Here is a 13,824-nt window from a genome sequence, read left to right on the forward strand (position 1 = left end):
TGTTGGCCTTTGTTTTGCGTTGCCAGCCAGCTACCGAGCGGCGTCACCGTATCCCCAGCCATAGCCCGGGGAAAGCAGCCCGAGAGAACAGTCGCGGCCCCCGCAGCCCCCGCCCCGCAGGGGCGGCAGATGGGCTCCCGCGACCGTGGGAAAGAGCCGCCAGCCCCCGGGGACGAGCAGTGAAGGGGATGCAAGAGCAGGGGGGGAGCAGCCGGCCTGCCGGCGGGGACTGTCACTAGCGGGCAGTGCCCCGCAGACCCACCAACTTCCGCGCAGTGCGGGGTGCGCCACGGGGGGCGTGTAAGGGGGGAGAGAAGTGGGGAAAAGGGGAGAGAGAGCTCCGTAAAAGTCAAAAAGCCGCAGAAGTCGGGGGGAAAAAACAAATGATGCGGGGCGGCGGCGGGGCCGGTGACGGTGGCGGGACCGGTGGCGGGGCCGGTGACGGGGGCGGTGGCGGGGCCGGTGACGGGGCCGGTGGCGGTGACGGGGCCGGTGACGGGGCCGGTGGCGGGGCCGGTGGCGGGGCCGGTGACGGGGGCAGTGGCGGGGCCGGTGCCGGGGGCGCCCCCGCACACGCCGCTGGCGCAGCAGGGGGGCGCCCGGCGGCGCGCGGAGGCGGGCCGGGCGCGGGGGGATGCTGCGCGCGCGGGGCGGTGCGGCTGGCGGGGCGGGCGCCGACGTCAGGGCGCCGCGTGCATATTGATGCGGGGGCCCGGCCGCTTTCGTCAAGGAGCAGAAGGAAGCAAGATGGCGGCCCGGTAGGAGAGGGGAGCGCGGCGCCCGGCTGTGCGTGCTGGATGTCGGCAAGGCTGAGGGACGCGGCAGAGGTCAGAACGGGCTCCCCGCAACGGCCGCCGTCCCCTCGACCTCCCCTGGGGTTGTCGCGGGGCCGCGCCGCGCTGACGGGTGTCGGGGGGTGGGCGCCGCCGTGGAGCCCCCAACATGGCTGACTGACAGAGGCGGCGGGGGGCTCGCCGCGGGCTCCCCGCCGCCCCCTCTGCGTGGGGCCGGCTCTCAACTTTGCCTCGCCGGCCTTCGTCGCGCCTTTGTCCGCGCGTCGGCGGCCCGGGGAACGGGGACGGCAGCGGGAAACGTCCCGCTGAGTTGGAGCCCCGGCGGCCGGCGGCTCCCCGCCGAGGGGCTACCCCGCTGTCCCCTCCGCCGCGTCCTGCGGGGGCCAGCCTTCCAGCCCCTGGCTTCGCCTTCCCGGGCCGTCCCTGCGCAGAGCCCCGCGGAGCGCGGCCGGGGTGCCGGGGCGGCGGCGGACCCCGGCTTTGTGCCGCTCCCGGCCCCGGGCGGACACAAAGGCAGGCGCAGCCGTGGGGAAATGAGGAGAGCGGTTTGGGGAGGACGGTGCGAGAGGGAAATGAAAGCCGGTCCTGGGGGCGGTGGAGAAGTGTGTGCGGGTTGAGGCGGGGGGCTTACGGCGGGGCCTTTTTTTTTTTTTTTTTCCCTGTGCAATCTACACTCACATTTTGTCCGCCTTGCTAAATCCTGCCGTCGGGGCCACTTGCACAATGTGGCCACGGGAAGAAAAAAGAAATTACTTTCTCGTGCACGTTTCCCCAAAATAATGCTTTCGGCGAGGTCAGACTTGTTCCCCAGCAGATGACAGACAAGAGCAACAACCGTACCACGCTTGTAAGCCGGACGCGGCACCGTGTGCTGGCATCGTGGCATTTATCGGCGTTCGGTCGGACACTAGCAGTTAGTTTCCTTGCCTATTGCTAAAAGGAGGCTTTCCGGTTCGCGGTTAGAGCCTTGAAATTTATCAGACCCTTTTCTGCTGAGTGATTTTCCTTTTCAGAGAGAGAGGTGAAGGGAGAAGTGATGTGGTCTAGCGTGCTTCCATTCAATGTTGCAACGAGAGATCACATCACAAGACTTGTTTTCTGTGAGAAGCGGCCGGCAAGCGTGCAGGCTCTGAGCAGGGATCGGCAGCTCCCAGTATCAGTTCAGCATACTTAAAGAAAAAGATAGTTTTTGAATGTGAAGTTTAAGAGTTTCAGAGGTGAGAAGATACTTTCTCCAGTGAAAGCAGGTCAGTGGGTGTTGTTTGCCGGCTAATGAGGCCATTCTATTTGCATGTTAATGGCAGGTCCACTTGGTGCGGCAGGGGCTGAGTGCAGTAACACGTATATTCACTTGTGTATCTGCATGTCTGTTTCACTGTGGCACTTTTCCGGGAGGTTGTAAGGTGCAAAATAGGACACGGTTGCTGAAGATATTCAACGGGGAGATGGTGGTGGTCAAGAGTCACACATAAACTTGTGTGTTAAAGGGAAAACTGACTGAATGGGAGGCGGCAAAGCCAACGCCGGGATACATGCAGTGTGAGTTTTAAGAGATGCCCTCGGCATGGCAGGCTCGCCGTTGGTTATAAATCATTCATTCTTTTATCTTTGGGGAGTTAGGCAAATTTCCTTAAGTGCTGTGTGATGATCGTATTTGTTCCTTTTACCAGTAGCATGTTTCTTTGAGTTCTTAGGGCTGCTTGCCCCTCAACTGCCATTACATTTCTAAAAAAACCTTTCATTCTTGGGGGATGGGGTTGTGTTTCTTTTCCTGGTCACTTCACAATTAATTTCTTGCATCCCTCCAAGTGCAGGTAAGCCTACGCAGTTTCCATATAGATTATAATTTGTATATTGTTGCTTTAGCAACAGTAGGTTTGTGATTAGCAACAAAGGTCTGTGACTAACAATGGTCAGGTAAGTTTTTAAATACTGCCATACAGAAACACTGCTTCTTTCAGCTCTCCTTCTCAAATATGTGGCACTTTAGTTGTTGCTGGTCTTTGACACTTGAGTTTTCAGTTGCTAAATATTCTGCTTTTTTTTAAAGACTCAAATAAAACTGGACATAAACACTGATACTATTTTACTGCATCTATGTTAAGACAGTTTGTATATTTGTTTTCTTGCCCTTAAATTACATTTTTGCCATAATATTTAAGTCTGTTGTGTCTTGAAAACATTGGTCAATCTAGTGAGTCAAGAACTTTTGGTCTACCATATCTGCTGCTGTTAACTCTTCGAAAAAATGTACCCATATTGGATTTTATCCTGCAGAAAACCACCAATTTGGAACCAATGTAAATAAATCACTGTCAGGCAATATTTTGTCTTTCTTCCTCTGTCATAGAAACCATAGTGAGAGCCTTGCCAGTGATGTTAGAAAACACTTAAATCTAGCAACCAGGATGTAGGAAGGAGAAAAAAAGGAGGGGGGAGGGCAAAGACTTGAAAAATAACAAAGCTTAGATGGTGGGACTAACCTGCTGTTTACATGAAGTGACACAAAAGTCATCCCTCAGTGGAAATAGTTATTTCATTTGGGGAAGCTACAGCAAAACGCTTTGCAAATGCATCCAAGGAACCTCTGAAAATGCTTTTTACTGCCCATTTCAGAACTAATTATCAACAGATCTTCAAAAGAAGTAAAGCTGAATGGGAGACACAGGCTCCCAAATTCGCCGAACTATCACTGTTCGTAGTAAGGCTTTTAACGAGGACTTTGGCATTGTGCTGATTCCTGGCTTTCAGCCAGGGAAACTGGTATTGTTTTGATACAGTACGCATGGTCCTAGACTTTGGCATGTCAGCATTGCTGAAAGAACACGAAACATGTGCCCGCTGAGGCGTTATTATGACGAACAGATTTCCAAGGTCTCTTGTTGGCACCAGTGCTGCATTGGGTAACAGAAATAGGAAGTTGTAAATGTTTTGGTTTCTGCATACAGAATCAGGAGACCCTGTTGTTGCTGCTGGAACAGCAACTTAATCTGTTAGAGTTGGAAGGATGGTTGCCTTTTGCCCCCAGCACTTCAGATGCTGCTGAGTCTACATCTCCCATGTGGTTCCTTTAAATACTAGCAACAGTCAGAAAGCCCTGAAGAAACAAATGAGAAACAACCTCGATCTCACCATGTTCTGCAACAAATCTGCTGCTCAGGTGTTGAAAAACATGAGGTTCGGGTTGAACTGATGTTACTGACCCTGTTTGGGATTACAGGGAGTACTTCACTTCCTTGCATCTGCAGTAGAGTGGTTTGCTCAGAGTGTGCCTTAGCAGTGAGTTTAAATGCCTTGCTCCTTTTCATTGTGAGTGAAATGCATCTCATGTTTCTACAGAAGCTAAATAAGGTTCCTTTTCAAAAGCAGTCCATTTTTCAAGGTGAAATTTCAGATGAGCTGATAAATTTGGCTTGTCACAGCAAGTGACCCTTCTACTTCTCTCACTTGACTGCTATATAGTAGCTCTAAGTGTGGTAGCATCAGCTGTAAGCAGCTTCACAACTGGACTCTGAGAGTGATAGAATAAAGTTGCCAAGTTTCAAGTAGAGTTGGTGGTTATCTTGGAAACTGTGCTAAAGAACACAGCCACAAAAGATTTTGCCAAATAATATACAGTATTTACTTAGTCCAGCTCTCTGATTGCTATTAAGGCAGTCAGCCAGCAGCAGTAAGTGTCGTGACATCATTTGAAAGGCAATGTGCTGGTTCTGAAATGGAGTGGGATGTACTATGATTCATTATCAAAAAAAAAAGCCATAGTCTGAGCAGAGCTACAGCATATGACTGCATCATGGCTGAAAGCCAAAAAGGGAATTACATGAATCAATCACACTTGTAGCATTATTCCGATCCCACACCCCAGAAGGCAATGAATACCTTCTTACTCATTCAGTGATCTTCTGCAGGAAAAAAAGCCTTAAGAACACTGAACAAGTAACTAGTAACAAGTTGCCATAGTTCTGGTTGCTACACTTCAGATCCTCACTGCCTGCCTGTTAAATTTGCATAGCTCGTCCTGGTATTCTGGATAATAAATTGTTACCAATGGAAAGTACCATGAGTAATCACTGCCTCAGTCACCCACTGAGATGTAGTCACTTCTGTCTTCCCTTAGGGTAGCCAAGTCTCTCTAAATTTTTTTTAAATTCACTCATTTCCCCAAGGAATTGCTCAGTGGATGAAGACAGAAATGGTGAGGTTAAGGAATAAAATTCTGAACCTTCACCATCAGATGGACTAATCCCAAGGACAGCTGACAACTGACCTCGAAAAGTTGTTTGGATTAAAATACTGGGAATGCATCTTGCATTAAGTAGCAGGGAGTAATGGAAGGAAGGTAGAGAAAAACAAGGTTTGAGAAATTCACACTGATCTTGAAATTAAGAAAAAAAAATCTGGCCTGCCTTAAAAGACGATAAGAAAAACTATTCTACTAGTTGTTCATATAACAGGACTTTAAATCTGGGGACAATTTAAAGAAAAGTGCTTTGAGAAACACTTTTAACAATTAAAAGATGTCAATATTTAAATTCCTGTCTATGTTTTCAAGCAGGCTTGTTCATCTCTGTCAAACACCTTCCAGAAAGTTGAATCGCTTTAGCAACCTGAACACAATTTAGGCTGTCTTTCAAAATCAGAGTTTTCTGTGGAGTTGTGGATTCCAAGTTGGAGTATTGTTACTTGTAGCATACATATGGCAAGAAGCCCCAGTAGGATTATTCTTGCAAATAAATAAAGGCTTGCAGTATTGAGGCTTCAGATTGACCTAATTATTTGTGTGGGGGTTGTTTTGTTTTTTTGGTGTGGGGTTTTTTTGTGTGTTTTTTGTTTGTTTGTTTGTTTTAATGGGGAAAAAGATAAGGGCAGCATTTCTATTGCAGTGTGAAAAGGAGTAAGCTTGTTCTATGCTCAAGGTAGGCAATAAAGGAAAATTCAGTATTATGATCCTAATCAAGTACAGCATCTTTTTTAAGACCATTTCAAAGAAGTGAGAAAATGAGTGGCTAAGATAACTAGGAATAGCTAAAGAATGAAATACCTCTTGAGAGTATCTTCCAAGGGAACAGGGCAGTAGCCTCAGCACCTTCTGAATAATTGCTATGATCTGATTCAGACAACATGAAATATCTTCATGTGTTCTACAGTGTTACTTCTAACTTCAAATATATCCAGCATCTGAGTATTAGTTTTACCAGGTGTATGCATGGGGGAGAGGAGAAGTTTCCAAGTTTAAGCTGATTTTTTTTACAGATGTATAAGGAGGATAATAGATTCTGCATTCTTTATTCCACATGAGTTTGACCTATCCTGAAACTTGCATTTCAATAACCAGAATTTAAACAACTTCACTGCTTAATTTCCTTTCTAATAATGCATAAAGAGCCCAAGCTTCGTCTTCCGGAGCCCTGGCATGAGCTGCTTTGAGTCACACCACAGTGGCAAAGGCTGTGGCTCCCCTGCAGTAACACCCCGCTTGCCAAGCGTGTAGATCTTTAGGTCAGGAGGATGACTCTCCATGTGGTTGCACGCACGTGGGTAGAGTGTTTACAAACATTGTCCCAGCATCCTCAGCAGCTGCCTTGACGCAGCCAGCTAGGACGACGGAGTTCTAGGAATGTCCCAGGTCTTCCCGGGTAGTGGAGGGGCAAAGACACAAAACTCACGGATTTTTAAGACAACATATCATAGTTTGGGGTTTGGCTGCGCTTTCTGTGTCTGTGCTGCGTTCCTTTGTCCGATGCTGCTGGTTTTCACTCCCACTTGAATGCAATCTGGGCTGTGTCAATGCGTTTGCCCGGAACAGACTGAGCTCAAGTATGAGATGGGAGTTAAGAGAATTGTTGCAATGGCTTAAAATTATTTCCTTGCCCCACTCCCCTTAAAAAAAAATCAATCCCCAAAAGCTCTCATGACAAAGCAGCTCTTTGCAATACAAGAATCCCACTGTAAATGGCTATATACTTTTTTCCTTAATGAGACATGACTCACTGCCTGTTAGAATACTACAATTCCCTTTTTTAAAGAACAGAAAAGAAATAATGAGTCCTACTAACTTTATAAGTAAAATCAAATAACTGAAAGTCTTTTCTAATGAGACATGTTGACACAAAGAGGCGTTGCTATTACAAAAGCTAGTACCACTGCAAGGCAGGGTTTGGATCTCCATTAGACATGAGAAGATTGGTGGAGATTTTGCTGTTTACTCGACCAAATGAATAATGCCACCAATTGCGGGGCGGGGGGAAGGGAAGGAGAAGAAGGAAGAAGAGCTGGTAATTATCGAGGTTGTTTTGCCAAGATGATTTCGGAAAGCACTGATGACAATACATTGTAGCTGGTCAGAAGCACACAACTGATACTGTTTCGTCACCTCCCCTGTGGACCTAAACCAAAGCTCTGACAAGTTCTGGTCTCTCAAGACACTTGAAACCTGCGCTGTGCATGCACTGTGAGACCTTACTAAAAGAGGTTCTGCTGCTCATCCAGAGACATTATTTTCCAGTCACAAGGACATTCTTCAGAATGTGCTGCAGTTTTGCAGCAAACTCTTGGGACAAGTGTGCAAAGCACATTGTTTGATTTGCAAAATAAGCCCTAAGAACTCGCTTTCCTCGTAGGGAGAAAATGGTAGAAGTATCACTTGCATATTCTGCATGTGTTGTAGTATTCACCATCACACAACAAAGCATAAAAGCCCGTCTATGGATCTTGTTATACACATGACTTCTGCTATTAGTGGTATGATCAGAATGGTTGTTTCCATGTTACGCTAATGGTGGTTACAATCACTGTGTTTTTGTTACTACATGTCAGTGGTCTCTTTTTCACTTGTCTTTTTTGCAAGACACAATTATCTGGGTCACATGCAGAACCTGCTTGTGTTTCGCTAGGCTCTTCACCTCCTTTTGTTTTCTTTTCTGACTTCTTTTTGACCCCCAGCTCCTATTACTCTTGCAGCAGCTGGATTGCAGAGAGTAGCAAACGAGAATAAACTATATATGAGAGAATGTGACAAAGGCATTTCTGAGTTTGCTGCATATTTATTCCTTCTCTTGCTACTTTTAGTACTGATAGACTGATCAAAGGGTAAACATTACCCCTGTGTGTGATGCTGACACTTTTGCCCCCAACTTCACTGTCCTTTAATAACTCTCCATATTTGTCCCTTAGCATGAGATACAACTGTTCATGCAGCACTCACCCCATTTCATGCCCCTTACAATTTTTTCATCTTTGTCTAATCTGTTTGTTCTCCTACTACTACTTCACTTGTGTTTGAAGTCACATACTTTGAAGTTATACAATTTTTATACTTGCCAAAGGACACAAAACTCTTTCAGCTCTTATGTAAGCAAAAAAGGAGAAAAGAGTATTTCCTCTTGAGTGCAAGTAGCATTACTGTCCTGCTCATGGTAAAATGAGGAAAATTAATTGTTGCAGTAAAACAGGAGTTGCTTCCCTTCCTCCACAGTAACTAAAGTTCACATAAGTGAGGTATTTCCTTGAGGCTCAAAGTGCCTGTGTAGCTGAACAAAGGAAATGCATTTTTTTCGTGAAAGAACACATGAAGACTGGAAAATACACTGGGCTCACCTCTTCCTGGGATTTTGAGGAGTGGGTGTCTATATGTATTACAGACTTTAACATATTTTCTTTCCAAATAACCAACTTTTTGTTCCCACTGCACTCCTTTGCTTGCTTGCACTCCTTTACTTGCTTGTTTGATTTCAAGTTTGTCTACCCAAAAAGGTCTGAAGTATTACTAAAACTGTAACAGTAGAAATCAAAACCAAGAAAGGTGAGAAACTGAAAAGGGCCAGAATTAACATTTATATAACCAGTAGACATCTAGGGGAAAGAAAACCTATGCTAGTGAGTCCCTATTCCATGAACAGCCAGTTTATGAGTGTACACACCACATACACTGAAGCAAGTGAAAATATTGACCAAACAGGGGAAAGCACTCTTGATATTTACAAACATGAACAAGCCACAAAGCAGAAGAATACAGTTTTTCAGCTCTGTGTGGTTTCTATGGTTCTCCCCATAAAGTCCACAGAAGATTTGTTCTCTTTAAATGAGTTTGGACCTGTACTTTTCTGCTTCCTTGTAGTTCTTAATGCAGAGAAGCAGTAGCTTTTGTAAGTGTGAAAAAAAGTAGCAGGAAAACTAAGAATTGAGCTGATTTATTTTCTTTCTCTCTATTGTTACTTGTAGTGCCCAAGAAGGGAGAGACCAGGCAGGAAAACAGATTTCTGTATATTTTTCCACTGTGCCTATGTTGTACAATTGACACAAAGTTAGGTGTAGGAGGCTTTCTTTTCCCCCAGTGCTGTCAGCTGACTTGTGATCCTGCAAACTGATGGCAGCCCTTGCCTTTTTCACAAAGCCCTATTCATTTTACTTGGGCTCACAGATCTGTAACGGTCTGCCTATGCAAAGACACTTGCAGGAGTGAGGCACCTCGTCAGTCACATACTTGTAGCAACTGAAAGAAAGAAAAGTCATTCTGGGGGTGTTTTTCTTCTTTGAAGAAGAAGGGAGAAGAAATGGAAAGAAAGAGTTTTCAGCTCCTGTATTTGCCTCTAAATAATTTTTACTCATTTTGAAAAAACAAAACAACAAACCCCAACTTTTCAAAGCAGTTGCAATCTAACATGGTGTTTTGCTCAAAAATATAATCTCCAGCTGCTGGATTGGGAAGAGTCAGTCTTTAACCAAATAACTACTTTTTCTTGAAACAACTGCTACTAGCTGGTTGGAGATATTTTCCTGGACAAGCTGGAGCATGAGTCTAATTCAAGATGGCAACTCTAATGCTTCTAAATATAAGGAGAGTGGATAGAGTGAAATTAATGAATGCACGTTAGGAGGCACCGTATATCCCAGCCATGAAAGAGAATCCCACTGTGCTCAGGGCTGTACAAACATAAGCCATTTTTGTTTTGTTTTGCTATTTAATTTAGTAAATGAAACAGTGAAAAGGGGTCTGGCAGCACACAAGGGACCAGAGCATTAGCAATTTGTTTCTAACGCAAAGCAGAGATAGGCAACTCCCTTCCAAAACCCTAAATATTTGCGGCAAATAAAGCAAAGCTGCTATTGCTACCTGTTCTCTGTGTGTGTCAAGAGAGAGTTCCTAAACAGCACTGCTACACTTGTTTTCCCTAGGGTGCTAATAATGAGTGGGCAAAATGTGTAAAGACTAAGAGTACAAAATTAATAAGCAACAACTGAGAGCCAAAGCACGCACGGATCACACAACGTGGTACGAACCCTGCTGGAGCCATTCATTTCACTGCCTTTCCCTCCTCTCTCCTCCCCCACCCCGCCTTTCTTTTTAACCCTTAAAGACATACAGGAAAGCTGTGGTATAGCTGGGAACTGAACCCGTATCTCCTAATCCCCAGTGCTTTACCCATGATACACTCTTTCCTGCTTATTCAGAGGTTTACAGATAATTTTCTCTGCTTACTAAGATAACACAAGTATTGATTTTAAGAAACAGAAACTAGACTCAGGAACAAGTAGCTTTTCACTTTTGTTTCTTGGTTTTTTTTTCAGAGGTTAGTCTTCAGTATAATTTTCTGTTGATTGCCTTACATGTTCTTTTTTTGCTGCACAAGTCTTTGTGCCTTTAAGCCAGTCATCCTCACACAAAACAACCCAGCAAATTAAATACTGCTTTTTGTCTCCTCAGAGAAGAGGACATCTTTTTGCACACTGCTATGGCTGCAGCACTGTTGAAATCCTGTGCTCCAAGTGAGAAAGAGTTCAGGAAAGGATGCTATCTCAGTTTACTCGCGCTGCAGACATCTACGTACACCTCCAAACAAATAAGCAAAATCTCACAGAGCTAATTCTAATTAAAAATGGTGTGTTGTGTCAGTTAATTGCAGTGTGTGAAATGGAGTTGTGTAATGTCATTTCAACAAGTGGGTACTCCAGTAATTCCCATTAACCTTTAATACCCTCGATCCTTCGATTCATTCAGACAAAATTTCCCACAGTCTGTAAACTGTTCCTGTACATCAGCTCCAAACTACCACTCAACTCCTGTTTTGATCTGTTTTATCAACTAAAGGTTTGTTTGGGTTCACAAATCCTCAGGCTGACATCATACTTGGTGGCAGAGCTCAAAGGAAAAAAAAACCACAATGAACCCTATTCTAATTTGTTGTCAGAAATCTCTCTGCAGGAGATGGGACGCACAGACCTGTGCAGGTGACACAACATAAGCAGTATTCATAGTTTTCTATGCATCAGTCACTTGTTATCTCCTAGACCTAAGAGTCTTTGGGGGTTCCTTTGGTGTGGGTACTCATAGCTCAGCCTACCTGGTTTGGTATGCAGTATGTTTAACTGAGAGCCTGTCCTCAGTAACTTCAGCACATTCACAAACTCGTGATACAATCCATGACAAAATGCTTTTGGACATAAAATCCAGAGGGCAGTTTAGCTCATGCAGCATCTCTCGATGCTGATGAAGGCAGCTGGCCATGAAGGACAGATGGATTTTTCACTGCCGTGATTAGGAAGTTGATAGCACTGCAAACTACTTTGGAACAAGGCAGAGTGGGAACATTAGGACTCTTTTCCCTAGCTGCTCCTCTCCCGGCAGTTTGGAGATTCGGGCAGCCCAGCCCCACACGGCTCAGGTGCACGTGTTTGCAAACACCCTCCCGGGTGTCCCCCAGGCGCTGCCTGAGAGGTGAGAGGGGCCCAGCTCCCTTCACATGGCTTGGGAGAGCCCTGGGTTCTCACCTGCAGTTATGACTGAAGGCAGCGCTGTGACGGACTGGCACAGGCTGGTAGTTCATCTGGGTCTGCTTGTTTGGCCTTTAAGCAATATTCACGCTAGGGGTTCAGAACAAAGTGGTCCATGGTGAGTTGAAAATAGAAACTTCATTGCTGGATAGAGTAGTGGTGCTGGAGTAGCTAAACACAGGCAACAGTGAGGAAGGTACTTCTCTGCTTTCCAGAGACACTACTAGGGAACTGGGCAACAGTCAGGCAGGATTTCAGAAAGCCTGTGGAAGTGAATGGGCACTTTTTACTATTTCCCACTAAGAACTGGGGACCGCTTTTTGTCCAGGTTTAAGAGACAGGTCTCAAGGAAACACAAGTAGCATGTAGCAGCTGGTATTTGGAACCACAGTTGCATTATCCCTCAGAGAGGACTGCCTTGGTTTTGCTTTGTTTTAGTAGGCCATTGGCATACAGCAAGCAAGAGGTTTGAACAGCTGTGTGTTGTTGCATTAAGCAGCCTCCCATAGCTGAGGCATAAAAAGACAAAGCATGCTTCTTTCCAGCTACTCAGCTAAAATGGTATTGACTTACTTTTTGCTACCTCCTCGTGAGTTCAGAGTTCAAGGATTCATATATCTACTGTACCTTGAGTTCAGATAACAAGATGTAACTACACAGAGGGGAAACAAACAGAAAAATCCGTGTTCTTCAAAGACTAGCATTTTTCTGTGCATGCTCCCCTGTTTTGTTTCGGGGTGTGCACTGTTTATTCTTCTCCTTTTGTTTTACTCTCCCTCCCGGCGCCCTCTCCCGCTTACCCTCTGCTGTGTGCACACCCTCTTCCAGCCGCCTTGCTGGCTTTTCTGGCCCAGAAGTGCAGACTCAGCAGGGGCTGGTAACACTTTAACTCTTTGTCCTGTTCTCAGCTCTTCCAGCAAAGGTCAAAGCAAATGAGACTTGCAGCTGCACTTGAAATAGAGCTGGTATAGCAGGGAAGGATAGCAGCCACAGACTGCTCCCCCTACTCTAGCATTGTTTCTTTCTCTTGAAGAGTATAAAGTGCATGGTTGGAGTAAGGTGAAACTTTCCAGAGGCTTATGTCTGCTAATTTCTCATTAAGAGCAAAGGAAAGACTTTTGTATTGACCACATCTAGCTTCATGCAACTTCTACTCATAAAGAGGAATAATTTAGGAGCTACTTCCTCAAAAACCTGAAACGTGGTCATAATTTCATCTATGCAAAGCCAGCTAAAAGCTATTACAGACACCAAGTCTCAGTTATCTGTCTTTGAAGTCGTTTTGGAAACTTTGGCAATGTGCCCTCATACAATTCTTTTTCTTAATAGCCATAGCTCTGCATTGTGTTGTGGGACCATGCTGGCTCCAATTTCAGTGACTTTGGGCAGAAATTTGTGTTATTTTTCTTGAGAACAATTTAGTACTGCCATTTGCCGAGAGGAGGAACCTGTCTGGAAGCCATCAACATTAGCACACATCCATGCGTGCCGTGTACAGGAAAAAGGTTCCCATTTGCCCTTCCAACAACCCGCCGCGGCATTGCACAGGGTTGAGGGGTGCGTGCCAGCCAGAGAGTTGGCGCTTGCTGGCTTAGCGACGTCGAGGCTGGCGCCAAGGGTTACCTCTCTGCTTGGCGCTCCGGGTGATGCTGGTGTTCCACCACGTGCCTATGCGCACATGGCAGCAGTGTTTACAAACATGACCCCATAACTCTTACGGGCAGTTATGAAAGAGACAGCGAATGCCGCATCCCGCGCGCCAGGGTGACCTAGATCACCAGTACTGGAAGTGAACAGCGAGGCGCTCATACCAAACACAGGCGCTGAGAGCACATCGGATGTTCAAGCTAGATGATTTTGCTCCCAAACTGTTTTGTAATATCATTGCCACCACAAGAGAGTTTTCCACTGTAAACTAAAAATAGCTACTATTAACTAGCGGGAGCGGCGGGTGAGTGATTCAGCAGCACAAGGATAGAAGTGACTTGGGCACTGCAAGTCTGTTTCTGTGTTAACTGACTCAGAGCAAAGTGGGAAGGAACTGCAAAGCTGGCTTACTTTGGCTGAAAGAAAAGAACACCATGATCGTGTGGGTCCTGACTGACAGTTCCTCTTTTATTCCTTTATTGACACTTGCACTCGGGAACTAATGAATGCTTTGCAGACTATCCATTTAGGAAAAAGATGCCTTAGTAGTTCCAAAGGACACACCTCCAACTACAAAATACAAATACCACTGCACAGCTGACCTGGTGTTTTG

General features: G+C 45.7%; 1 protein-coding gene across 1 annotated transcript in view; it reads left to right on the plus strand.

The window, feature by feature from the left end:
- Window positions 1-719: 719 nt before the first annotated feature.
- Window positions 720-13,824, plus strand: part of TET2 (tet methylcytosine dioxygenase 2) — a 75,329-nt gene continuing 62,224 nt past the window's right edge. The window contains exon 1 of the mRNA XM_064148434.1: window positions 720-827. Within this exon, the coding sequence (XP_064004504.1) occupies window positions 798-827 (30 nt within the window). The 5' untranslated portion in view covers window positions 720-797. The remainder of the gene's footprint in view (window positions 828-13,824) is intronic.

This window comes from Pogoniulus pusillus, chromosome 9 (assembly GCF_015220805.1).
Source record: "Pogoniulus pusillus isolate bPogPus1 chromosome 9, bPogPus1.pri, whole genome shotgun sequence".
Classification (NCBI taxonomy): domain Eukaryota; kingdom Metazoa; phylum Chordata; class Aves; order Piciformes; family Lybiidae; genus Pogoniulus; species Pogoniulus pusillus.